General features: G+C 40.5%; 1 protein-coding gene across 1 annotated transcript; it reads right to left on the bottom strand.

Moving 5' to 3' along the window:
* Window positions 1–2: 2 nt before the first annotated feature.
* On the bottom strand, window positions 3–27,200 carry yes1 (YES proto-oncogene 1, Src family tyrosine kinase). The gene is made up of 12 exons (XM_051410294.1): window positions 26,772–27,200; window positions 15,690–15,980; window positions 14,296–14,395; window positions 12,757–12,855; window positions 11,700–11,803; window positions 11,305–11,454; window positions 9,815–9,970; window positions 7,430–7,609; window positions 6,687–6,763; window positions 5,707–5,860; window positions 4,956–5,087; window positions 3–2,024 (listed from the first exon to the last, which is right to left on the bottom strand). The coding sequence occupies exons 2-12, from the start codon at window positions 15,970–15,972 to the stop codon at window positions 1,816–1,818; spliced, it is 1,644 nt and encodes a 547-aa protein (XP_051266254.1). The 5' UTR covers window positions 15,973–15,980; window positions 26,772–27,200; the 3' UTR covers window positions 3–1,815.
* Window positions 27,201–28,000: the final 800 nt, after the last annotated feature.

The following is a 28,000-nucleotide window of genomic DNA, read 5'->3' as shown; positions in this document are numbered from 1 at the left end:
CCTCAGAGTAAACCTTTTATTTTACTGTACAAAATCATATTAGTTACCAGTCTCAGTAATTTCATTATCATCTCCCCACTAGTTCAAGTCCCATCTTTAGAAACAATAACATGTTAGGTTCTTGTGAGTGACGCACAGAAAGGAAAAAGGGAAAAAGTTCACATATTCATCCAATCCTTAAGCTTACTTACTGAATCCCATTAAGAAAGTTGCCTTTATAGCTTCTCATATTTCCCATCTCATACCGCTGGACAGACAGTGGAAGTACCTTGTTATTGGACTTTTGTATTCTTAATATCTATTAAAATTTTTTTTTAAAAAAAGCACTAAAGCCCTGACCTGATCACAGTGTGTGCAAGGTGTTAGGTTTGTCTGGTTCTCGTTACTTCACTCCAGAAGTGATCCATCATCTCTACAACTGGGAACAGAAACAGGAAAACCAAACGGGGGGCTCGACACAGGCAGATACCATTTGAGACTTTCCGTTCCATAAACCATCACTAGACGACTTTGCATAGTTGCATTTACAAATGAAAGAGATTTGTTTCGAGTTGTTGGCTTTGGACAAAACCTTCCCTCCAGCAGACACCAAGAACATTGAAGACGTAGTTAGTCACAGGTTTGTGTTTTTTTACTGAGAAGAAGAGAAAGAAAATACTACAGCTGCATGTATGATTTACATGATGATTTGATGAATTTAATAGATCTAACAGTTTCCTGGACCATCTACCGTGAGATAGCTCATCTACTGCAATGTTAAACTCTGCAGATGTGCAATATAAGAAGAAATATGTTAGAGTCTTTTACAGCAATCAGAGATGTGCGGAGAACAAACGACAAGATGCTAATTTCAGACAGAAACAAACTCAATCTTACTTAATTTTCACAGCTGAAGTGTCCATTTAAAAACATTTATAAAATGTTAAACAGGAAAAATGTTTTTTTTTGCACTTGTATATTATCAAAATACCTCTTTATGATTTCAAGTCCCCATTTAAATAAAAAAGAAAGAAAAAAACATGATAAATCGACGTGATTTGCCGTTCAAGTGTGTTAAAAAGAATCATACAAATCACTTCTCACGTTCGCATTCATCCCACCTGATCACACCTGCTAAAAATACATCTTTTTGCACATACTGTATGTACATCTGCTTTGATCTCTCAGTACATTCTTGCATCCATAAAGTACATCTGTTTCATTTACTCCTCCTCCTCACCCTCCTCCATCAAAGCTTTACAGTCACGGCACATACTTTTCAACCACAGTTGTTGGTCACTTAAAAAAAAACACACTTATCAACCTACATATTCAAACCAAACTCATGTACAGGTGAAAGATCTTGACCCCAATATCGATAAAAAATAAAATACAAATTTAAGAATTGGAGACAAGGGGGGGAGGGTATTATTTTTAAAAAGTAAAATAAAATAAAAAACTGCATCTGCCATTTATTTGAAATTAGGAGAAAATCCCTCTCTTTTTGATCACAGTGTTGTGGCCAGTTCATATGGATTATTCTGATTAGCAGGGTTCCCAGAGCTTAAAAGTACCAGCACGAATCTGCACAGTTGGACACTCCCCCAAACATTTGGTCCCCGAGTACACAAGGGACAAACCTCTACTTCGGAAAATATTTTCTTCTTGCACTTGCAGATATACCAGTGTGGTTGTGGACTAGTTTGTAGCATTAAAACTTCTTTCTCTGCAGCCTCATCAAGGCTTTTCCCACTGAAGTTGTCTGTTGTCCCAGGCTTTGATCTCCACTGATGTACCTCTGTGTGAGGCCACAGTTCAACCCCCAAATCCCCCAGACTAGAGGTTGTCCCCTGGCTGGTACTGTGGCTCTGTGGCTGTGAAGTAGTCTTCCAAAAAGGACTGGATGTATTCAAAGGTCGGTCTTTCATCTGGCTCCTTCTTCCAGCAATGCCTCATCATCTCATGGAGGGACTCGGGGCACCCCTGGGGGCAAGGCATGCGGTAACCTCGTTCTACCTGCTCAAGTACCTCTCGATTAACCATACCTGGAAGAAACAAAAAGAAATAGGACGTAAATGGACTGCATTTGTATAGCATTTTTTATCCAAAATGATTGTCAATTGGCCAGACACCGACACACACAGACACACACAGACACACACAGACACACACACACACACACACACACAGACAGACACACACAGACACACACACAGACACACACACAGCACATCGATTGCACATCGATTGCAGCAAGCTATTAGGCAACATAGTGGCCTAACTTGCTTAACAAATCTCTAAAAAAATAAGGGTTCGCTGTCTTTCTCAAGGACACTTTCATATGTGGACCAATAATAATAAGTAATTTAACCTCCATACATGCTTGGTTTCATACCTAATAGGTTATAGGTAAGTTCATAGTGTAACTTGTTTTGTAGCTTTTATGTTGTTATTTTCTTTAAAAAACAGAAGTAAATTGACATTTCAAAAGGAAACAGTAACATGAACAGTCAATAAGTAAGACTTTATGGGTAGAGTGTGACTGGAGTTTAACCCCAGTCAAAATTGCCAACAAGTTATGCATAGGTAATTTATGTGTTTGCAAGGATTTTAAGTGTATTTGTATGTGTTCATTTAGCTAGCTAACTTTATGCTGTCATTAGCCAAGTAATGTAAATGAGATACTCCCACACAGGAGTTACAATATTCATTGATCTGTGTCTTCTATGTTTCAGCTAATTGAGAAAACCTATGACAAGTGGATTTTTCCAAAGTTTTCTTGTCAAGAAAAATGGTGCAAGTTTGGATTAGGAAACAACCCAGTTTGCATCCTGAAGCAGAACAAATGTTGGCATCATGCAGCTGACAGTAGGATAAAAATGCCCACGCAAACCACTGTGATAAAAGATAAATAAGCTCATAAAAACTCAACAACTAGGTAGAAAGGTTATTTCCTGTGTCAATTTCAAGCTTAAAAGGACAAAAACACTGATGTCCTGGCAATCTCTGGTTGAAACACTACAAATTCCAGACATAACATAAGGTAATATTTTGCAATCCTCTAAATGGGAGATCACCAGTTTCTTACTCATCAACTGCAGCAAATTCAAACAAAAACCAAACATCTTCTGGCCACTTCCTGCCCAACTAGAGCACCAGAGTCGTGGATTCTACTTGAACCCTGTGACACAGTGCAGAAACAGCTCCATGGGGAGCTCGACTGCAGCTAAAAGAGGTTATGACACAGTCAGTGGCATGGTCCCAGCCGCATCCCCCCACCATCACTCTGTGGGAGAGTGGGGGATCAGGTTATCTCACACTGGGAGAGAGGAAGGGCCCGGAGCAACTGCTGAGACCAGGATATGGTGGCGGTGGTATGTCAGATGCTGGGGTGTTAGTGTGATTTATGTCTTGCATCTAAAAATCTCACCTCTAATAACATGCCTGTCATACATCTATGTATCTAAATATATATGTGCAAACTAAAATAGAAAAAGCGATGATGTGTTCCCAGGCAGGCCCTCCATACGTGGTCTTGGTATACCTGCCTCATACTGCTATCAAGCAAGCAGATAGAAATAGAGCTCCCCAAAAAGACTGCAGCACAGCAGGACAAGAGCCACAAATGTCTGGTGAGTCAGACTACAATTCTGATGAAGGGAAAAGAGGAGGTCCAGCCCCCAGAATTTGCAGCTCTGAGGTGAATTAATTAGACCGAAACAGTTTGCACTGAAACCAGAAGGCCACAGGAGCCAGATGGCCCTCTGCAAGAGATGGTGGTTAAGTCGGCCATATGGCATGCTCTGTAATCAGTGCCAGTCGAACACTGTCAACACCAGACACAATGCAGTACTGCTCCAAGACAGCAGTGGTCAGAAATTAGGTGGCAGGAAGAGGGAGATGTGTATGAGACAGTAAGGGGTCCTTTCCCATGCACTGATAAGTAGTTAGACATATGTGCTGACTCACATCAGCTACTGCATGCAGTTCTATTCTCATCTGCATGTGAGACACAATACTATTATAGATGACAGAGAACAGCATGTTGGAAACAGGGTTCCTACACGTTTTCCAGACTCTTTTCAGACTTCTGTGATGACTGTATTTTGCGTACAAATGATGTTTATTATGCAAGTAAAGGGTTTTAAGATCCAACCGTTAATGCAGCCTTGTTTATCCACTGCCCATGGAAACCACAATGAACACACTCATAAATGTTTTCTTACACAGACAACATAGTTGTTTACCTTTTACTGTATAACTCATAAAGGTTCGGACAAGCTTAATATTTGATTATTTTTGGTGCTATGTATATACGCAATTCAAAAGATACTGACACATTTTCTTTCAAACTAATGTGATCGCAGTGGTCAACATTTGGTTCTGTTATAATACACTTGCAGCAGAGCTGTTTTCTAGGCTGTGACATTCAGGCATAGAGGCAGCTCTGCGTAGGAGTGCGCGTTCAGTCGCACGCCAAACTCCTTGCCTTGCTTTTGGTGACATCAAGTCACTCTGGCCCGCACTCTCTCACACAGCAGTAAACATTTGGCAGTGCAGCAGCCTGAAAACACTGCTTGTACGATCAAATTATTATAAAAAAAAGGGCGTCTCTCCAAACGTCTATCTTATTTTTAAACTCATTTTTAGATATTCTGAATTGTATATTTCAGAAAACAAAATAGGGTCAATAGTGTGGAAACACAAGTACTTTTCCATACTTTCTTTTCTTTTTTCCATACTTATACATCTGGAAATTATCAAAATCTAATTCCATACTTTTCCATACTGCGTAGGAACCCCGTGGAGGCAAAAATGTATTAATTATTCCAGTTTTCCATGAAGGAAACTTGAAAGCACTCCATTCATGTTCATATTTAAGATAATTGGGAATTCAGACAAACTCAGAAAAGGCAGCCTCCCATATAAACTGACAATCACATATAAGCACATATCTGTGTAGCTCTTGCCCCTACCTGGGTATGGTACTCTCCCTTTAGTCACCAGTTCAGTCAGTAGTATACCAAACGACCAGACGTCTGATTTGATGGTGAAGCGGCCGTACAGAGCAGCTTCAGGGGCCGTCCACTTGATGGGGAATTTAGCACCTGGAAAAAAGGAAGTAAATCGGAAATGATCAGTATGACTAAGGTTGCCACTAACCATTAACTTCTGAAATCAGAGAGAATGTTTGACATGTTTGCAATTAATTGCATGTTATTTGACTAATTGATTCATCAATAAATAGACAGAATGTGTGATGAAATAAAATTTGTGTCAGCATGTGCTCTTGTTGCCCCTAAAGGGGACAAAACCTTGTAGCAGGGCAGCAAATAACAGACCATTATCATTATTAATTCATCTTCTGACTATTGGTCTATAAAATGTCAGTAAATAGAAAAATCTAAATTTCCTTAGGCTGACATATTGCTTTTTCTTTCTTACCAACAGTCCACAACTCAAACATATTCCATTTACTTTCATGTACGATGAAGAAAAAACAACTGAGAGGAAGAATAATAGAAAAACAAAGGACTATCAATCAATCAACTGACTACTTGTTTCAGCTCTAAAACCAGTGTTAGGCTGTAGTCATGGTAAGAGAAGAATTGATGAATTGAGCTGAAGGTTCATGGTGTGCATTAAAGGATAACCAATCCTCACAAACACAGACATTTAAACCCGCGTGTGTCTGAGCACCAGCTGCCTCCAGTTCTTAACACGCACCTTGTCTGGCGGTGTACTCGTTGTCCTCGATGAGCCGAGCCAGGCCAAAGTCAGCGATCTTACACACTAAGTTATCCGCCACCAGGATGTTGGCCGCTCTCAGGTCCCTGTGGATGTAGTTCATCCTCTCAATGAAGGCCATGCCGTCTGCGATCTAAGAAAGGGATTGAACAGAACAGGGAGGGAAAGAGGGGAGCCGGGTCAACAAAGAGAAAATGGTATCATGATGCAACCAAAGTCAGATCAATATTACTTGTGAATGCCACTAATTAAGAGGGGATGCAGTGAGTTGTTATTTTAATATACACTTCATTGATCTAGTATTTGACTCCGATGGGAAGGAGTGCAATGATGCAAAAAAAGAAAAAACAGGGGAGAAAGGAGAAAGTTGACCTAGGTTCTGAAGGGGAGGGCGTTTAGGAAGGGTCAATTAAACAAATCTTGAACACAACCATCCAACATCTCATCACTCTGGCTGTCAACTCCTCCAGAGGCGTCTCGAGGTTTCAACCCGCCTAGATCTCATTCTCAAACACTTTCCCACTGCTGAGTGAGGAGAAGAGGAAGCCTGGGAGCGCGGAGAGGCGAATTAAGAGCAGATCACAGTAGGAAACTGAACCAACGGGCTCAAGTGGCCTCTGATGAGCAGCGCTTAGTGCTACAGGCAGATAAGTGGCAGAGAACAAGGGGAGACACGTACAGCGGGGAGGAGGAAGAGGGGAGGGTAGATGTCAGGTAGGATATTAAATAATTATGACAGCCAGATGGAGGACAAACTGAAACCCTTATTCACAAGGACTGAATATTTGACTCACACACTCCTACACTGGAAACCTGCCCACATGCAGCTCTCTTTGTTTTATTGCTGATGTGTGAAAATCATTCCTGCACACAAGAGTTCAAACAGCAGCTGGGCAGGTAGGAGGCATAGGGAGTTTCTGTGTCTGCATAAGTATTCAGATGCTGTGTTTTGATCCTACCTGTGCAGCCATGTCCACCAGCTGGGGCAGCTTCAGATATTTACCATCTCCCTCCTTCAGGAAGTCCAGTAAACTACCTGTCAAGAGTTTAGAAGACTATGGTCAAGCAAGAATCAATACGTCTGTCTGGGCAGCGTATAAACAAAATACAAAAATAAATACAGCAACGCTCCAGTGTTCAGCATCAGAAAACTCTAAAATAACCAAAACCACTTAAAGGCAACATGACTGCAAAGATCATAAGAGGTTTTCTTCTTTAAGTTTAGTTCTGTTTTATGTCTGAGCACACAGATTGTTTTTTTTCTACTTTTAATAGAAGTTTCAATGCAGTTCAACAGTCATACTAATTAACATTATTAGAAGTTACAGATCATTGCTACATTTACAGACTTTTCCTGTGATTATGTACAGATGTTAAAAACTGCGTGAGGCTGAAATGTAGTTCAAATGAAATCAGAAGACTTTCCTAAGGTTGCAGAACTGCTGAGGATATAAATAAATAACTAGCACTAATAAACGGCATCTTATGTATCGAGCTGCGGTGAATTGACACGTCCTAAGCCCTGCCCCTTTTCTGCTCTGTGCTCCAATAACAGTTGAGCAAGTCAGTCAGAACTTCAGTCGACTTCCTTCTTTCCTATACTTCGATATGCTATGTGCTCATCTGTATGTTGAAAAACATGGGCCTTTAGGAAGAATTTGCAGGTGAATTAAAAGAAGCGGGTGTGTCCATCCTTTCTTACCTTTGCCCATAAATTCTGTTACAATGTAGATGGGCTCCTCAGACACGACAGCATAGAGAGGCACCAGTTTGTCATGTCGAAGTTTCTTCATTATCTGAGCCTCCTGCAGGAAGGCCTCTGGGGACATGGTACCCGGCTTCAGGGTCTTAATAGCCACCTTAGTAGTGCCGTTCCATGTGCCTGAAGAAAAACAACAACCACAGAAACAAAATGATCACTCATGTTTGAAATAATAACCCCCAAACCAATGTTGCACTGGTGCAGCTTGAAAGGCATTACTGATGGAACAATTCATTTGAGATGTTTTTCCAATTTATCACACATACTGTAATACAAAAACACTGAAGGTTCAATATATAATAATATATAAATACTTTATGACCCCTACTAAGTGGATGAAAGTCCGATCCTAAAATCAACCGCCATGTCAGTGATCTCTGGCTGTGTTCCCATGTGTAAAGAGCAGCTCGAGAGAGAAAGAACATGACAGCTTAAATAATCAGCCACTTCCTGGTTGAGAGCCACTTACTCACGCCCTGCTTACATACAATGAGCTCCACTGCTTCCGTCATAAGGCTGACCTTCATGAATGAATCACTCCGAACAAACTACACACAAGCTGAAGGACAAAGTAGGACAATGATAATATCAAATAATTATACGGTGAGGTGGCGAGGACACAGGAGAGCAATGTAGGCACAATGTGATATTTACAAAACTAAATATTGGACAAGCAAGGAAGGGATTCTCAGTAAGAAGCTGAGCAGAAAAATAAACCATCAAGGAGGGACAGAGAGGGATTCCTGGGATTGCACAGCGGAGGTTTGCAGGTCGAGGCTTGCTGCAGGCCAGACTTAATGAAAGACTGAGTGATGAAAGAAGAGAGTCGTGTTCACTGAAAGGCCCCCGTCTCACATGCAGGCCCGAGAACTAAAGCGTAGGAGGTGACCTGTGATTACGGAGCTGTGTGTGTGTGTGTGTGTGTGTGTGTGTGTGTGTGTGTGTGTGTGTGTGTGTGTGTGTGTGTGCGTGCGTAAACCAACAGCAATCAGTAATCAGCATTTACATCAGTATGTGGGCCAGTGTGGCAGCAAGACGAGCTCTTTACTGAGGTTAGTCCCAGTCAGCTTTAAGCTAATATGAATCATTTTTTAAACAACCTCACTATATATGCATTGACTGCTTCTGGGTTGTTTTACATTAAATTTACATTAGTTATAAATAATGTATGGAGGATGTGTTGTTTCTATATGTACATACTAATGGCCCTATACGGATGTGTCCATGGAGATGTTTATATTCTTTCCTAATTCGTGATCAGCGTCAGCATCGAACATCAACACTGGGTTTTTATGCATTTGTGTGTGGTCGACGTCAGTACATGGACTAATCCCAGATCCTGAAACTAGTCAACATCCCACAGCTGCTATCTAATGCTACTAAGGCACAAATTTCAGCAACATCTGGCTTTCAATGTACTGACAGATTTCACATTAATACATAAATTCAACCTGCATCCTCTTCATGCTGGATTTTACTCTGTTTTCTGTTTCTGTGGCCTAAATAAAATAACTCAGCAAAATCAGCAAAATCATCCGATTTCAATGGAACAGCCCCCAATGAGCGGTTTCTCCAGCTGAAATGATGAGTCAATTAATCAATTAATCAATCAACCGAAAATATATCCACAACTAACTGGATTATAATTTGTTTTTAAGAAATAATGCCAAGATGAATTAGTTCCTGTTTCTCCAACGTGAATATTTGCTGGTTTCTGTATGAGGTCTGAATATCTTTGGGTTTTAGATTGTTGTCCAGAGAAAATAGCAACATGATTATGTCAACCTTTGGAAATTGTAAGGGATATTTTTGGCTATTTTCTGGACTATAGTTAGTTAGTTAGTTAGTTAGTTAGTTAGTTGGTTAGTCGATCAATCAAGAAAAAAATCTGCAGATTAAATCGCTGATGAAAATAATTGTCCAAAAAGAACTGCCCAAAATATATAGATCATATTACGACTCTCATCCAATTTGGTCTAAACTTGCTCTGCTGGAGTATAAATGGACAAAGATGCAGCCTGGTTTACATTCAGCCATTACACAGGAGTGAATGGTACATAATGTGCCATCCCTTCAGTTAGCTGCATTGTAATATTATCCAGTTATCTACCAAAAGTGCAAGTAGTAGTAGTACTGTTTCCAGAGACTGTGCCAATGAATTTAGCTGCGATATAATGGTAGATATATCTGTTAGGAGAGGTCCTATAGTCCCAAAGTCCGTTCTACAAAAGCACTTTACAAGACAATATGGATGGCAGATGTGCATGTAAGAATGTTCCAGAAGCATACAGCATGTGCTCGAGTACAGCAGTAATGGTGTCTTACCCATCCAGACTTCTCCAAAGCAGCCTTGGCCCAGTTTCACCTCCAGTCGGAGGGACTCCCTCGGGATTTCCCAGGCATCCTTAGCTAGTCCCTGAGTCTGAGGCTTCACTGTGGGACACACAGTTGTCAGCCTGTGGCACAGACCATCTGCATGCTCTGGACACACAAGGGGGGGGAGAAACAGAAGAAGGCCAAGTAAGTGATCATCCTGCTAATTCACACCACCAGTCTGTTCAACAAAAACCCAATCACTGAGTAGTGTTAAGTACATACACAATCCAAGGAGTAAGCAGAGCCATGCTACAGTAAGTGGACTGTAAATATGTGATAAATAAAATATCATGTTTGCTACAGGACGCAGGCAGCAGACTACGATCAAACCACAACTAAGCAAATGCACAGAAATGATGATCCAACATTTCCAGTCACTCCTCACAGAATAGGGTTTTATTTTTCATAATAAAATATTCGGGTACTTTCACCATAACGACGTGAACTGTGCTGAACTCAATGTAATTTCAATTTCAGTAAGAAAGCAAAGAGATCAAGGAGCTGTTTGTGCTACAGAAGTCTTTTCAGACACAGCAAGAGCCCTGACAGCAGCAGCACTAACCATCATGTGAAATGTCCCATTTGAATTCTGCACACAGAAAAGGGAGAAACAGTGAAGAACCCGCCTGTTACATTCAAGCCAATGAATAGCTAAGATGTTACAAACCTTTTCTGCATGAATGCCCATTCATTATTGACTTCTGTCTGGTGTTTCAAAGCTACACATATAGGAATATAAAGTAGTGCACAGCTTTGAATTTACCAGTCATCAATTATAAAAGGAACTGCATATAGTGAATTACATGAATTATGTGGAAGCAAGCAGGTCAACAACACAAGGTCTAAAATCAAGTGTTAAAGACTTTGTATTCTTGCAAAGTTTTCAATAAGCAGTTCTTCCTGCCTGTGTTTACATCATTCAGACGCTTTCTTGTGACAGATCGCTGGGGATTTTTAGGAACAGCTGCCTGCTTATCAATACTGTGCAGATTACAGCAGGCTTAAGACTATTTTTTTGGGACATTTTTATATTCACGGCTCTTTTTGGCTCAAGTCTCACTTGGTTTCGCGTTTTTGGGACTTTGTCATGATTACTGATCCGTGACTGTGTCAGTGAAAGCACCGCTTGAGGATCAAGACAGAAGAAAAAAAAAAAAGCTCTGGAAAACATATTCAAAACATATCCCAGCAGCAGATCTGCAGCTGAATAATGCATTTTCTACTGCAAGCACTGAGTTCATTGGCTAAAAAAATCAAATAAAACAACAGTAGAGACTACTTGTATTGCAAAAGCACAACCACCAAAAGTAGAAATGACTATAATAAACATTGCTTGTCCAGATAACTCCAAACATGAATCAAAAAGATTAAAAAACAACTTGCTCCAAGTAAAACCAGCTGTCCAGTTGTAAACAACAATTTGTCTGCAGGCTGCATACCTGTGTAGTGTTTCACCAGCTTCTGTAGATTCTCAAACTGGGCCCGAGTGGTGATGTAATAACCACCGTTGTCCAGCTTACGGATTTTGTAGTGTTTGACGTTGTCTCCCTTCACCTCGTCCCAGTCCCGGATAGAAAGAGAGTAAGCACCTTTAAAATGCACAGAAATGTAATTAGATTGTGCTTCCCAGTAACAGAAACTCTCAAATCTGCCAAGCATCTCAGACTTTTTACATAACACATTTAAACCTACATTAAAAATGAAAGTTTTGTCCATACAAATTATCATTTGGCTGCAATAGCTTGCACAAGAAAAGAAAATAAGCTTTCATAATTTGCTTTATATATTAAAACAGCAGCATTATTATTACTGACTTGCTATTAAATCCTCATACCTTTGGTTGTCTCACTCTCTCGTGCCAAGAAAGTGCCCCGCTGGTTCCCTGGAAGCAATAAAAGACGCTCAGCATCTTTGCGGCCCATTTTACCAAAGTACCATCTGCCAAAAGAGAGAACGTCAGACAGTCAGATGATAGGAGGAGCTCTCAGCGTGATATCTTTCACCACAAGTAGAATTTCCTCATTGTTGCAATAAAAACCGTGGCACTGGTGATACTCTGGCTTTATAACTTATAAATCGTGTCTACAATGTAAAGTTCAAAAACTGATGAACAGGAAAATAAAACATATTTGATTAAACATCTGGAATTTATACGTTGTTATCTTCAAAGTTAGACAAACGTTATAGCTTAAAATCTCCTTTTAGTCAAAGTTATTTCAACCACACCACTATAATTATAGCTCTTTATTAACTTAGCTCCAAGCATTACGTCTTTAGCTTGTTCCATTACATATTAGAGCACCTTAAAAAAAGGTTCCTTCCTATTGCTATAAATAAATAAGTAAAACATGAGCTCACGGCTGTAAACAATCTTAAAATCTAGCTTTTCTTCTTCTCCCTTTTAAAAGAGCACAGCAGTCTATTTCAGGACATCCTTACAAGTTCAATCATGTTGAATTGTTTTACCTCACAGGCGTATTTTCTTCAAGACTAAATTGAGAAGGGCCCAAAAATCCTCAACGCCGTCAATCACTTTTTGAGACTAAAGGCAAACTTAACTGGGTGGTTTACCCGGGTTTCCTTTTTATTTAATGAGTTGCTTAAACATCTAGTAGGAGTAAAATGGCCGTCAGCCAATGAGAAACCAGGCCAAAACTGCTTTAACGTTTCTGTCACACTGGATGAGCAGCAACAGGAATGCCACCAGCTCTCAGTGACAATACAGGACTTCATTGTTTCAGTTCTCCCCCATGTTGGCACACGATGAGTTAGTCACAATGTGTGACCGCCCAGGCGCGTCATGTCGTCTTAATCAGAAACCCGAAAGGAATGATAGGGAGAATATAAAATTGAAACGATGGAGGATGTTGGAGACGGTAACAAGCTCTTACTCTTCAGCCTGTATGGAGTCAGCTGGAGCCACATAGTTACTGGGGATGTAACCTTTGTGTCCGGTGTTGATGGAGCGAGCCTCCCACCAGTCGCCTTCCCTGAAGAGAGAAGTAAAGATTAAAAATCAGACAGACACGCACGCACGCGCGCACAATGCAGACATAAAACCATGAATGAAAAATACACCTACTCAGAAAAGAAGACTGCAGGTATAAAAGTATGCAAACATAGAAAAGGAACAAGGTCATATTGTGCGTCATTCAATCACGTCAGTTATCCGATTCATCATATGGGGTGGAGAGTGGTTTTTAAGCTGTGTCATTCAGTGGTGGAAGAATTATTTAGAGCCTTTACTCAAGTAAAAGTACCAATATCACAATGTAAAAGCACTATTAGTAGAAGTACTGCATTCTAGCACAAAAGTATCATCTGCAAAATCTATCAAAAGTAAAAGTTCTGCAGAAGATTGATTAGGTATTTTATATCAACTTAAAGCTCCTGATGTATGCAAGATGTTTTCAAAGACATTCAAAAGTTTAAAAGCTGTATAGAAAGCTATATATAATAAAACACTGCATTCATATACATTTAAACATACAACAATTCATAGGTAACACATACTCGTAGATACACATAATTGTTGACACACGCTCCACACGCACACACATATATAACCTATATCAACTGGCACATATATATGTGCACAGCTGTGAATGTTTAAATTTAAATTAAAACTGGGATGGAGGAAAAATCTGTCCACTGGCATTTTTACCAAACTGAGCAAATCTGTCCTCCTCCCACCTCTCCTCTGAACGCAGATGGCATTTTCATCACTGCGAACGCAACGTGTTCATGGACTGAGCCTGAGGACGCGTGTGATGGATTTGCAGAGTGTGTCTTCATAGCTGGTGAATGAACCATCAGGGTGGGGTCAGGCCCATAATGGACGCTGTGATGGATTTGCAGAGCACTTGGAGCTCTGCCCATTTTCACACCTGTGCACACCTGGGACAAAGTCTGTGCTGCTGCAGTAGGTAGAGAGGAGCGGGTAGTACTGTACAGTATTAAAGAAAATCCAGGGATTTGATTTTTGGACTAACTTGTTTTATTTATTTAGATAGATTGTTCACAACATTATTCTCTTAAAAGAAGGAAATTTAAGAAAATTAGAAACGGTTTTGATTCAATAATATTCTAATGAGTTTGACCTTCAGGCATATTTTCAGAGCATTGTTGATGTCTTGGTGAATAGAGGTTATGTAAATGTTAGTAATAAATTCATCTATTTATTATGTGCACTGCTTGTACTTCACTAAGTGAAGGAAGAGCAGTATGTTTTACACTGTAACCCAAATGTAACACGTTAAACTGGAGGTATGATCTCAAAAGCGATGCGGACTGAACAGATGGCCCATTAGAGGACCCCATTAACCCAGACAGATTTCAGCCTTAATATCAGACCTGAATACAATGAGGGATTAAGCGCACACACACACACGCAGCAGGAGTTTGTCGGGGTAAAAAGCAAATGCACTAACGTGTTGTTGATGATCTGGAAACGATCCCCTTTTTTGAATGACAGGTCATCTGACGTCCTCGCTTCGTAGTCATACAGCGCTACAAAAAATGTTACACCACCTGAAAGCAAGAGAAACCCAGCGTTAATCAAGCTGTTTTTTTAACTATCTCGAAATGTTGTACAACAAATTAAATTAGCACCAGCAACCTTCGACCTTCAAATAACGACAACAAAATCATTTTTGATTAACCTACTTTGTCCCTTTATAATATCTCATACTTGAGTCAGGGTCTTATGTTAATTGATAAACTGATAAACAATTTAAGACTGTATCACAGAATACTTTCTGTTTTCTTAAAATATCCCTTCTCTTTTGAAATTTGCCACTTCCTGCCAACCCAGAGCCTTGACTAAAAATACAACCGGCTCTATTAACGTTGATTTATTTTAAAGGGAAACATGGAAAAGAGAGTATTCCCTTTCACAGTTCTCAAACTTGGCCGTATCACCTTGAGTCAGTAAATCAAACTGACTGTCACTTAATCTCTTCTAATCAATAACAAGAGTTGATTTGTCCATGGTGTGAAGTGACAGAGTGCAGAGAGACAACAGGACTCTGATGGGTTTATCTTGAGGGGGAAATTGAACAGGCAGGATTAGATCTACAGCAGCCCCTCAGGCCAGATTATCCTCCTTGAGAGGGCGAGACAGGGACTGAGGGATGTGTGTGTGTGTGTGTGTGTGTGTGTGTGTGTGTGTGTGTGTGTGTGTGTATGCGCAAAACTGCGTGAATATTTTTCATGTCAAGAGTCATTTCATTACCAACAAATCCCTAATTAACGTAAAAAAAACTCTTGTTGAAAAAATAAACTTTATTGTGCATGACTATATCTATTGAATTCAGTGTATGCGATTGTTTTCTTTAGCTCCGGAGATGCCATGCCTGCTGCATTGCTTCCCATATTACAGACCTATTTTGGGCTTGTCTTTGGCCTTGAAGTTTTGGCTGACTCATTTCAAATGTCTAATTTGCATAACATCTGCTACTCATAACGCCCTGCGCATAACAAATGTTCAACAGAGTTTATTCTAAAGTTGTGCACTGATTCACACGTAATGACAGCAAAATGAAACGTTAGAAAAAAGTTGAGAAAATGCTTCAGAAGTATTAGGTTGTATCACGTTTTGCTCATTAGAAAAGTCAATTTATACCTTATTAAAACGCAGCACGGCTTTTACATTTCTGTTTCTTCTCTGAGAGTGCTTGGGGACCCAAAGTTATATGAATTTATTTGAATAATAAAGAAGATTTCATTCATGTTGAGAAACTTTCAAGGACGTTTTCCCCCCTAAATATGCAGATTCCCTTGTCCCATGGTTCTCCCTTAAAACTTAAATCCTCCACAAACTGACCTGTGATGATACCGGGGAAGGGGCTGCTCACGGCCACTGAGGTGAAGGAGGTGGAGGCCCCGCCAAAGGGCGTCATGACCGAAGTCGCCCCACCAAAGGGCGTGAGGGCGGCGGCGTGACTGTTGTAGCTGTTGTTGTGTGTCTTCATAGCTGGTGAATGACCCATCAGGGTGGGGTCAGGCCCATAATGGCCCAGGTGGGAGTTGATCGGCGTGGCATTTGAGTTATCGGGTCGGTACTTCAGCGCCGGGCCCTTGTCCTCTTTACTCCTGACGCAGCCCATCGTCAAGCCTGCAGGGAGGGGAAAGAAAAGGAATATATGAGTAATGATGAATTTGGTTGCATTTATAAGCTCTTTGTAGTTTCTACTGTCTATCAAACATTCTTGCTGCAGTAGGTCAGCGGTTCATGACTTAAAATGTAACTTGAACACAAGTTTTGGGTTTTTTATTAACCCAACAGAAATATATGTGAATGGGAAACAATGAGGTGCTAACTTAATATTGAGAAAGAAACTGACACGACACTCTCATGTTGATGGATAGAAGAACTGGGCTTAATTTAGCACTGTAGATGACACTCTAAAAATATATAATGTAGTTATAAATTACCAACATGACATCAACAATCTGAATATAAAAAGCAAATGATGCCTGTTGCAAAGATGGCTGAAGCTAAAAGACTTCCCACACTATTTTGATCGACATATTTATACATATTATTTTGCAGATTTCTTTAGTCTTTAACAATGACTTCAACACACTGAACAACAGGTAGACAACAAGTAGAGCGGTGCTGCTATGCCTACAAAATCCTTTAAGAACACAAATTATATCTTGTTTCTTAGAAATGAAGGTAAAAGACTTTATATGAGAGCATAATTATCCAAGATATCATAATGGGAGTCTCAGCCTTTAAAGGCTGTCAATGAGTCCTCAGGGGAGATTTCAACATTTGCACATAAACAAAAACTCAAAGCAGTGTTTCGTGTCTAAATTAGCAACAGAACCTACGAGGCTTGAGCTCATGCTTTTCTCGTGGGGCTGAGCTTGTGTCACAGAATGGAGAGAAGTCATTATGAAATTGTTCATACTAGCCTGCAGCTCTTTGGGGGGTCTTGGCATAACTCTACCATACATAAAACCAAGACTGCAAGCCAACAAATGACCTCATATGACTTCACAAGTTCCAACAAAAGCCTGTCGAGCCAGCCGAGCTCAAAACTAGATCCTATTACAGCCTTTGGCCATTTCAGCTCTCCCCCTGTGATCTCACTATCACTGACACAGATTTGTGAGGGGCAAAAAGCCCTTTGGTGTTAAGAGTCATAGCTCTCCCCTCCTGAGCTTACTGATATATGAAACTGTGTATGTGTGTGTGTGTGTGTGTTGTATTTTGAGGACCAAATTACTTCACATAAACAGAAAGATAAGAAAAAATCATCTGAATTAGGTTTAATGTCTTGTGAAGTGATTGGGAGGTCCTCACAACAGATAAATGCATTATGGGTGTTTAAGTTTGTTGTCATGACAGCAGTCGATAGCATCGTCTTGGCCGCTTCATCGAGTAGTTCTGTTCATGTTTCTGTGTTTCCAACTGTACACAATAAAACAAGCTACCACTGAACACTCAACTCCAGGACTGAACCGCTGTCAGTGACTCATAGACATTTGTAAAATGTAACAACATGGCTCCAAATGTCCATCAGTGACTGGACATTTGGACTGGTTTGTAACGGAGTAACAGAGGTGTGTGCTGCTTTCAAGGGCAACAAAGCCAAGACAAAAGGTAAGAAATGTAAAAGGACACTGTATAGAGCTTTTACACTCCAGTGTGTCTGCTTAAAAAAGCTTTAATCTGTCTACTAATGCAGGTTTCTGTGAATAGTAAACAACACATCTGATGTTTTGATTATTGGCTTTATTTTTAACTTATCGTCATGAGTTAAACGTGCACATTACTCGTACAAACATTGGATTATGTTTGAGTGCATTTGAATGCTTTGTCTGTTGTTCGGTGCTTGATTTCATCACACGGACGGACACTGTTTAATGTCCTCGGACGACATTATAAGGCAAAGCAACTCCTTTTATTAAATTTGTAATTTAAGTTGACTACACCTGTGTGTGGACACTTGCATTTTATTCTGCCTAAAGCTCTGGAAACACTGCCCATGTCAGCAGAGCGCGTGCATCGAGGAACGTCTTGCCTTTTAGTTCAGCGCCCATGTTAGTAAGTCAGAGCAGACGAGCGGCTGCAGCAACACTTCACTGGGAAGTGGAGGTCTCACCTATTTTTCCCCACTAGCCAGACACAGTTCCCGCAAGAATAGGATCTGTTCATAATATCGACATTATAACAGCAACATGCACCCCTTTCACTACATATTTAATGGATAGATTTTTTTAACACCTCCGGTATCCATTTCAGTTTTAGTGCTAACAAACAACAAAGCTTTTATTGTGTTGTATTTATCAAAGACAAACTCAGCGTCGAGACAGGGCTGGCAGCAGCAGCAGAATGTCTCTCTGTGTGTGGACACCGCAGCAGCTCAGCGAGGCAGCTGCCACGCACTGCTCACGTGGGCTCCGTGTCCAGCCTGTCAGTAAAAATATTTTTGAGTGCTTTTTGATGTTCTTTATGGTCAGTGTGCGAGGGACTTTGTCAAAGTGTTTGTCTGCACTGGTGTCTTCAAAGCAGAGCTAACGTTAGCTTCACAAGCCTGAATGCCAGAGGTACCGATTCAGTGCTTTTGAAGGGATGAGCTTAAAAACAACAATATGATGTGCAGTTTGTCTGGGAGGTTACTGTTCACCAACTGCTAACCTTTTAGAAAATGACGCGATCCCATCAACTAGACTGACTCTTAATCTTATAGAACAGCAAAATGACACAGCTTACTTTTTATTGTATTTTTCCCTGACATCAAAATGATACAGAGGGATGTTTCATAGAGCTCACAGAGTAAACATTAATTAGCTATAATAATAATAATAATAATAACTGGCTGTTTTTACGGCCACAATATTGATGGTCGGTATGTAACTTTTTACAGCTTGCCAGGACATTAATGGTTTAAGCTATAATTAAAACTGTAGATCTTCATTTGAAAATCAAATCGTGATGTTGACATAAATGTGTTTCATTGTTAAGCCCTGATTAAATAACAGAATCTTTGTGTCCATGGTAACACAATCAAAGGCTACTAAAAGGATTACTTAAAAAACAAAATACAACTTCCATTGTTAGGGTTCTAGTCTTACTTATATTTTTGAGCTTTATTCTTTATTTTATTTACTGTTTGGTGAAATAAGCTCATGCACCACTCAATTTGTAATGGATGTATTGATTTGGCAGTTCTTTGTTCTATCAAACTGGATCAAAGACTAAATCCTCTGGTGGAAAAAACTATTCATTTAGTCTCAACTGAAAGTGTGGGCTTGGCTTGTTAACCGTAGCGCTACAACCGAACCTAATGAGGGTCAATCAATCTATGGATGAACGTATTTCAGATGGATGGTGTATGGACTTCTTCCCATGAATAAACAGTATTGACTGAAAGCCAACGCTGAGGCAGCAAAAACAGAGTGTGGGGGATGAAAGATGGGGGGAGAAGGATAGATGGAGATGAATTGCTATGAAAGAAACAGAAATATTTAAAGAGCAGGGAGGAAAATTTGAGAGGCAGATGATGATGATGATGATGGTGCACAGAACAGTCATCGTTTCATTGTTTAAAATGCAAGAAATCGGGTTCTTAATCAAAATCAAATCAGGTTTTCATTCTTTGTCGTTCACATAGTCAACCACCAATAGTATTTTTTGCATTTAACTCTGATAGGCAACATCTTGTATGCTAATCTGCTACACTCTGCCTGCATGCCGGATACAAACTGTAGGCGAAGTGGATGAAGATGAGATCAGATTCCGAACAATCAGAGTACAATCGGAGCATCATATTAAAATGATGTACTTTGGTCAGCTAACAGGTCCACTTAGACAAATTATGGCCTCTCCGGAAACCAGACAACCTCCACAGGATTGTTACCACAGACAGGATAGCCAATAACAGCTGGTGATGACAGCATGCGATCTGTGCGAGCATGGCAGCACTACTTGTCCTGGCAATTTGTTAAAGCTGGTTAACATGCAATGAACGAGGAACCTGTCTGTAGACAGAGAACACTTAAAACACTTTGAAATAGCAATGTAGTTGATGTAAAATGACAATATTATAGTTGAAATTTCTCAGTTCTAGCCTTATCTTGAGAACACATTGTTTTACATTGGTCTACTTAAGTATATCAGGTGCAGTAAGTGAGTGTTTGTGTGTCACTGAAGCCTGAAATGCACATTTGCATGTCGTTTTTTGCAGATGTCCACACAGGTGTCAGGGAACATACATGCACGTAAGATTAAAGTGAGCACCAGGGAGAAGTGTCACATACAATGCTGCATGTAAAGGAAATGAAGAATAAACCTGGCAAACCCAGGAATTAATCTTAAAACTACAACAACAATCACCTGACACCAGTGACGAATATTCTTCACTGCTCAACGCATCCCAGCTTTTGTTGAATTCACAAGAGGACCGAAATAGACGAGATAAAGCAATGAGATTTTAAAGGTGTTCATTCTTATTTTAGTAACAGGAATAAATAAAGGCAAGAAAACAAGGCTAGCAGCCTCACAGAAAAGCAAAATCTTTTAATACTCAACTCTAATTTAAGTCGAAGTTTTTAAATACCAAACATTCCTTAGTTCCAGATGCTCAATTGTGGGGACACAATATTTTGGCGATTTTTAAATGTTGGTCAGCCAAAACAAACAATTTAAAGAAGTCACTTATGGCTTAAGAAAATAGTAATAAGCCTTTTTCACTATTTTTGACATTTTCAGTCACAAAACCGATAATAACATTGTCAGTTGCAGCCCAAGTCTAGTGTTTTGAAATCACGGTACTCACTGTATTGTCCAATATCTCTAGGTTTTCCCTTCCTCTAGAGCACACGATGTCATAATGAAAGCCACTGACAGAAGAGCAGAAGCCAGCATAAACATGGCCGCCACCTTTGACCTTATCCTGTCGCACATGTCAACCGCTACACGTTTTCAAATGTCCAAAACGCTTAGTGCCTGACCCTAAAGCTAATGCTACAGCAAACTAATGGCTGACCTGAAAGAAAACATAGTGAAAGAGTGTCTGTGTAGTTTATAGAGGGTATCAATGCTTCAAATCCTCTGCTGTGTCCTGGAAACTAATACTCCAGGCTGGGGCTGATCCTGATGAAAGCAGACTACCGGTGATCATGATGACTGTAAGTACACAGATTGTGTCTGTTAATGTTAGTACTATGGGGGAATATTTGCTTTAAAATGAAGCCAACTATCAGGATGAAGAACTTGAGCGATGAGGATTACGGTTTTTAGTGGTTTCACTTTCTGTTTAGGAGAATCTTTTGATGTGTGCCTCAGAGAATGATGTTAAAAACTTCCCTTTCCTTAATGATTGGAAACATTTTCATATAGTTTCGCCATTATGCACCCGGAGGATTTGCTCCTAAAATGGCCATGAATAGATCACAAGCCTGAGCGAGCCCACAGGGTTGGCACATGATCTGGCGTGTCAAACTGGTTCAACGCCCACAAGTTTCACTTTGGATCCCTTCCTTGTTGGCACAAAATACTAAAGACATGACTGACCTACATCAAAATCCAGAAATAATATGAATATGATTTATCCAGATCTATATACGGTATATCACATCATATCATATATAAAAATAAAATCTTTCAAAAGATACAGTCAATAATGTTCTGCATACTATCTGTATCCGTAAACATATAACCATGGATAGAACTATGGCAATAATATTTTGATTCATTGTGCAATCCTTGATATTTTTTTACATGTATTCCAGTGGTTTGCCTAGCAGCAGTGACTGAGATTTTGCAGCTGTTCATACGCAATCCCAACATCTGCTCCACACCCAACCCCAAAATCACCAAATTACCAAAGTCATCTTTTACCTTATTCCTTCAAAAGTATTCTTTGAAAAAAAAAAAAAAAAAAAGTCATTTCATTTAAACAACAAAATATCTTAAACAACAAATAGCTTCTGAACCTCCTGTGGTGAATTGTTCTCTGAGAACAGAAAAGGCCACCTCTGCCTGTTAAGTAACACAGGGAAAGCCTTTCGATTTATTCTTTTGTCTGTGCCTATCTACCTTTTGTTATGGGCAAAGAGAAAGTACCTTGTGGCGCTCCCCCACAGAGCGCAGCACACTCACAATCCCCTGAACTATACAACCCCATACACATGCTAACATTGAGCAGCACAAATGCTAATCAGGACACAGACTAGCTTTACAGTGGTGGAGCCAAGAGGCCCGACAATCAATCAAACCAAGCGCCCAAATTAAATATTCAAAACAACCAGATGCCTCTATAGACAGGGGGAGATTTACAACCACAGATTTAATGAATGGACACTTTTATCGTTGCAGCAAACTAAATAAAATCATTGTAGTATACAACATATGGTGTTTTATAGGCAGTTTTATCCAAACCATTTTACCGTCACCTCCTCAGTCCTGGTCTACCCACTAAGATCGGAGGATTTCAAATCAGATTTAACCGTCCTAAAATGACACGTTTGAGCCCCGGAAAAAAAAAACTTTCCATGAAAAACATTACACCGAAACATAAGAGTGAGAATATTTGTGGTGAAGTGAATGGTGTTTTATTCTTTTGAGACAGATTTACCAAACTAATGACAGCTCAAATCAACTTCACAGCAAATCAAATTACAGTTAGATTATTGTATCCTCTCTCAGATGGTTTCCTAAATGAGGCTGTTATATACACAATGAGATTAGCACGAAGAACAGTGCTATTCTTTTGCCGGCTGGAGAGAACACAGTAAATACAGCCTTTCGCTCACACAGGGATATGTTCATGAATCCCACTTAAATGAACAAATGCAAATTGCATATTAGCATGCGATAGCGCTTAACAAAATTGTAGTTAAACCCTCCCTTCGCATGAGTTGCTCACATTTACTTTACCACACAGGAGACATGCTGTATTTGGAAACTTTAATCAAGCTGCACTGAATTTGACAAAAGTTCATGCACATGCTTCCACGCATATTTGTGAGTAACTTTACTCTCAGCCATACTGTACTTGAGCACACAAAGGGCAGTGGTATGTGTTCAAATATATGCTGGAGCCAGAACCCCATCCAAGGACATGTGACATGTGAAGCTGTGCTCCAGACTGCCAGTGATGCCGTGTCAGATTAAGCAGACACAGGCTGCTGCTTCCCACAGGGCTGAATACAACAATGCAGGAGGGGAGCTTTTGCTGTAGCTGGCACGCAGGCAACGTTCAGGAGGAAGAAAATCCCAGCACTGCAAGTATACAGGCCAAATGTAACCTTAACCTAACATTACACCTTTCCTTTCTGAACCTTACAGTCTGGCATTAACACCCACTTATACTGAGGTCAGTTTATACCAGAGTGTGTAAGGGCCAACTCACATGTGTTACATCTGTGTTAGAGTCAAGTTTATTTGTTTAACCTAGTTATACAGTTACACTTTCAAAGACCTTTACAGGCCTGCACTGCAATTGACACCTGGTTGGTGTGCAAAACTGAAAAGTGACACTATCAGTGAAAAGTGGGGAAAACATCATAGAGCAGCATGAGCCAATCTTCGTGTATCAGAGTCCTTTTATACTTCGCTTTGATGCTGGCCAAGCTTTGTATCCGCTCCGAAAGGAACGGTTGATAGCAAATGCGTGTTTAAATGGGATCTCTTAAACTAGCATGAAGTGTGTGTTATGTACTCAGTGAGATCAAGCATGACACAGCTCTTAACTCTCGTTAAAGTTCTGACTAATCAGATAAGATGCAACACAGGAGTGTACAGGGACAGGCCCTCCGACCTTTGAGCTACTGCCTTGTGTAACCTTTGCTGCTGGAAAAAAGTGACACACTCGTCCAGGCTGTACATTCAGTAACTACAGTACATAAATGTCCAGTTAAGACTTTAGTGCATAGGGATGTGTATCAAACTTGACAGAAAGCTGGCAGTGAAGGTCTTTTTTTAGTTACTCTCTGATCAGATACTTCTTGTTTTAAATCAAAATGTTGACAGATTTTGACAGGATTCTAGATTAAAGTATTTTACAGCTTGTCAGACACTGCATAATGTTTTGTAATACCCTCATACAGGATTTTACAACTCTGAAATGTTACCATAGCGGCAACCATTTTATGTTTTTTAGCAATGATCACAAGGCAAACAGTAGAAATAAGGCGTTCAAGCATTGGCAGGATATAATTAGTGGACAGAGCCTCCAAATATGTGACCTGAAGCTAAGTGTTTGTATTCTTTCTAATGGCCAACAGGGGCGACAAAAATAAATCCCCTAGCATTTGAGTCTTATAAGAGACATGACCCTACTTCTCATTTGATATATTGCTTCAGCAAATACTTTCCTAATGAGTTTATGGTCTCAATTGCTGGCTCAACTGGCAGCACCACTGCAAAAATGCACTTTTATTTTGACGGAGGACCCAGCACAGCAGGAGTGCCAATGCAAGGAGGCCCTGCCAAAACAACACTGGGTCGTCGGTAAAAAAAAAAAAAAAAAAAAAGAAAGTTGAACATGGCGTAACTTTTGCTGAAGCGCAATGAGACCTCACCCGACCAATCAAATAAATGCTATAATGTTTACCTTGCAATCTTTCCAATGAAAGATAAAACAATTAAGAGTGTTATGTTTACAGAGCTGGAAAATCGTGTCTCAATGAGCCTCTTTTTTTCAAATGCATTCATCTGTTTCTGCAACTGGATTTCTTGCATCACTATCCCATTGGTACCTGAAGCAACACGCCACCAACCCAGCCCCTTACATTTTTTAAATACAGGGATATTTCCAGTTTCAATGCCCGCCAAGTCTGTTGAACCTCTAACCACATTGAGCATCACAGCTGGGTGCGGTCAGGTAGAGTCTGTTGTACCGGGATCATACCTAGCTGTGATGTAGCTCGGTACCATAGTGCCATACTGCATCACTGCCGCACAGGGGTGAAAAAGAACCATGCTGTTACAGTTAGTCAGCAGGGAAGGTCAGATTATCAGACCGAGGGCAGTTATATGAATATAAAAGCATGTTTTAGCTATCAGTATTGCAACTTAGGTCTTGTATCAGCACTAGCATCCAAGCTTGTGAAATGACACTAAGCCCTTTTAGTGAAAGGCATGAAAACACTAAAAACTGCACGTTTGGCATTTTTGCTTGAGAAATGACTTAAATGGTTTATCGATCACCACAGTGTTATTGATTTGTTTTCCATTGATCGTTTCAGCACTACAGGAAAGAACATTAGGTTCCTGTTGAGCATCTGCATTAGAGGGCTTTTTAACATGGCTTAGGCAAACAGCAGCATGTGAAGCGTACATGTCGAACTTGCTAAAGCTACGAGAGATGAATCCTAGAAGCCTGAAAGCCCAGTTGACAGATTTGTTCCGTAAACACTGGCCACAATCACAGAGAGCGGAGAAGGTACCCGGGGCTGCAAACCATTACTGAACCGTAACACAGTAATTTCCCTGGCACACTCTCTGAGGCAGAGCTCGGTCTTATCTTCAGGGCAGCCTGCCATCTCTGCCAATCATAGTGAGTATAAGGGGGTGGGATGCGGGGGGGACTTCCTTCCGAATCCATTCATGCCATTGAGGCCACCTGCTGTGACTGTCAATGGCTAGAGTGAGGCTGAGAGAAAAGAAAGAGCCATCTTCAAGCTATAAAACAGAAAAGGCTCTTCTTGTTCTCTGTGCCCGAATTGCTGACTGTGGATATTTGAAATCCGAGGATTTTCTTGAAGTCGCCACAAATCCAAATATTTATTCAGTTTGGTAACATGCGAGTGTGCTGCGTTCTGATTTTGCCCCTCGCCGCCGTGGCATTAATCTTCTGAAGCTTCTAATCAGCAAGCTGTAATGATACTGCGGAGTCTCATTCATGCCATGAGGACACTCGAGGAGTATGCGAGGATCCCTCATGTCTCCAGTTAAACCCGAGTCCCTGAACCCCGGCCAACACCACCTGTTAGGGCTCCTCACTCCTCTGCCAACAGCCCTCTCCATTCCAGCTGTGTATGTGTGTGTCTGTGTCTGTGTGTGTGAGGGAGGGAGGGAGGGAGGGATGGATGGAGACACGACTGTTCGGCCAACTGGGTCTGTACTAACAGAGGGATTACCGTGGAGGAGGATTACTGTGGCACCGGAGTATATAAGCACACCAACAGACACACAACCAAGGGACAGTGGATATGAGGACACACTTCCATCAAACACAACACTACAGCAGCATTCCTGCACTTTATATCTTCTTACACACACACACAAAGTTTGGGGAGTGTGTAAATCTGGGGAAGTACAGTTGTAACCGCCACAATAAAAGCATGAAAGAACCTACTTTGAAACTACTGCAAAGGAGTACATTTACGCAAGTTTTGTCCCTTTTTGGGGGAAAGCTCTGTTGTGACACAGTGTGTCCTGTAATAAAGGCCTATAACAGCTGAGGCCTACAGCAGCTGATTGTGTGTTTGTGTGTGTGTGTGTGTGTGTGTGTGTGTGGGGAGAGAGACAGAGACTGGGTGAGGCAGAGTTGGTGGTTAAACTTTACGTGAAAGGAACTCAAACACAAAATTTGAAAACTGAGGCTACACCAGTTACATAAAGTGTGTGTATATTTCAGGGCTATAAAAGGGTTATAAAGAAAGCAGCACCCCACACGCCTTGTTCCAGGACGGTTTTAGGAGTCTTTTCCCCCTCATTGTTTTCCTCTCCAATCGACTCATACAGGCAAATAATCCCGATTCCTCGAGTCCTCGTTCAGGAGGGAACAACGACGCAGACTTTTTGTAACAATGTAACACACCGAAACAAACTCTGCCGAACCGTTTCCTCAACTTTTCTCCAAGTGTCACAGCACCACAAGGCCCTGCTCACTCACTTCCAAGACAAAATGTGACTTTTTTTTTTTTGTTGGCGAGGACTCCTTACCTTGAAAAGAGACCTTTGCAGTGTTGTACTTCGGCTACATGCGTCCTGTGGTCTTTTCTTTTCCTCCTCCACGTTTTTGGTTTTTTGTTTTATCTATTCTTCTAATTTCACGTCGACAATCCAAAAAGAAAGTGGAAACAGGGCCGATACAAAACAAGTCTCTTAACGTGGAATCTCAGTCTTCCGTCTGTCCCATACCGATTAACTACTTCACCAGCCCCAAAGTCCTCCGCTGGGATCCTTTATATTCCGTTCAAACGAGGACGCACCGCCAGCTGACAAAGGCTGCTTAATATGGCGGGGTAAGAGCTCAGCAAAACGGTTAAAATATCCAGAAATCACCGCCTGCTGATAGGTCAGGGTTGCCCCGAAAGACACACAACAATAGCCAGACTAGCACCGAGGAGCCGACGAGGCCAAAGAAGCAATAATGCTGTGTTCAAGTACTCAGATTAGAGTCGTACATCCGGGTCTCCCTGCTTTAATTGATCCTAAAACATTAATTAACTGATGAATTGGCTTCAATTTTTTTTTTAACTAATGTCTACTTGAGAACCCCGTCAGCAGTTGCATCTTTATTTCCTTTTTTTATTTTAATAATATCTTATAATTCATTAAAAAAAAAAAGCAAAGATAACAAGAAAATCTGAAAACGTTAACATAATTTTGTGTAGCAGATAAATCTTGGCTCTCTGTTGGCTCTCTGTTGGCTCTCTGTTGGCTTTATTATAACCTCATGACCCTTTGGAACCACGGAATAACATGTACGCCTAAATAAATGCTGCTGTTATGTAGCCTATAAATTGGGGCTGCAACTAACTGTTATAAAAGTAGTTGTTGTTTTTTCAACTGATCAATTATTCACCAGGTCATTTCACCTCTGGTATAAATTACTATATGTGGGCAGCATTTGCCTATTTCACACTCTAATACATAGTGAGGAAAACATCCTACACTTTTTAATTAATTTTAAAAATATAAAAAATAATATAAAATAAGTCAGAAACACTTCACAAATAAAATCTTAAGAACTTTGATGTCTATCGAAATTCAGGCTTTTTTTTTTTCTTGCTCTGTTTTGTTTATCTACATTCACGCCGGCATGTTATATTATTTCCTATACCACTTGAACGTTGCATCATCTCCCATTGAGTGGTTTTCCCTTGTGCCCAATATGGCCGACATCACAAGCACAGATTGAGGAGAAAATACACCATCTGGCTCAGTAC

The sequence above is a fragment of the Dicentrarchus labrax genome, unplaced genomic scaffold (assembly GCF_905237075.1).
Source record: "Dicentrarchus labrax unplaced genomic scaffold, dlabrax2021, whole genome shotgun sequence".
Classification (NCBI taxonomy): domain Eukaryota; kingdom Metazoa; phylum Chordata; class Actinopteri; family Moronidae; genus Dicentrarchus; species Dicentrarchus labrax.
Note: the sequence above shows the minus strand (reverse complement) of the source record. Positions and strands in the feature narration are given on the sequence as shown.

What these genes read in the sequence shown, in the direction of transcription:
- yes1 (XM_051410294.1), bottom strand. Translation starts at nt 15,972, where the DNA reads ATGGGCTGCGTCAGGAGTAAAGAGGACAAGGGCCCGGCGCTGAAGTAC. An exon ending in TTCCAGATCATCAACAACAC is followed by an intron (nt 12,856 to 14,295) that starts GTTAGTGCATTT and finishes TTCTCTCTTCAG; the next exon opens with GGAAGGCGACTGGTGGGAGG. An exon ending in TGGTGGACATGGCTGCACAG is followed by an intron (nt 5,861 to 6,686) that starts GTAGGATCAAAA and finishes TCCCTTTCTTAG; the next exon opens with ATCGCAGACGGCATGGCCTT.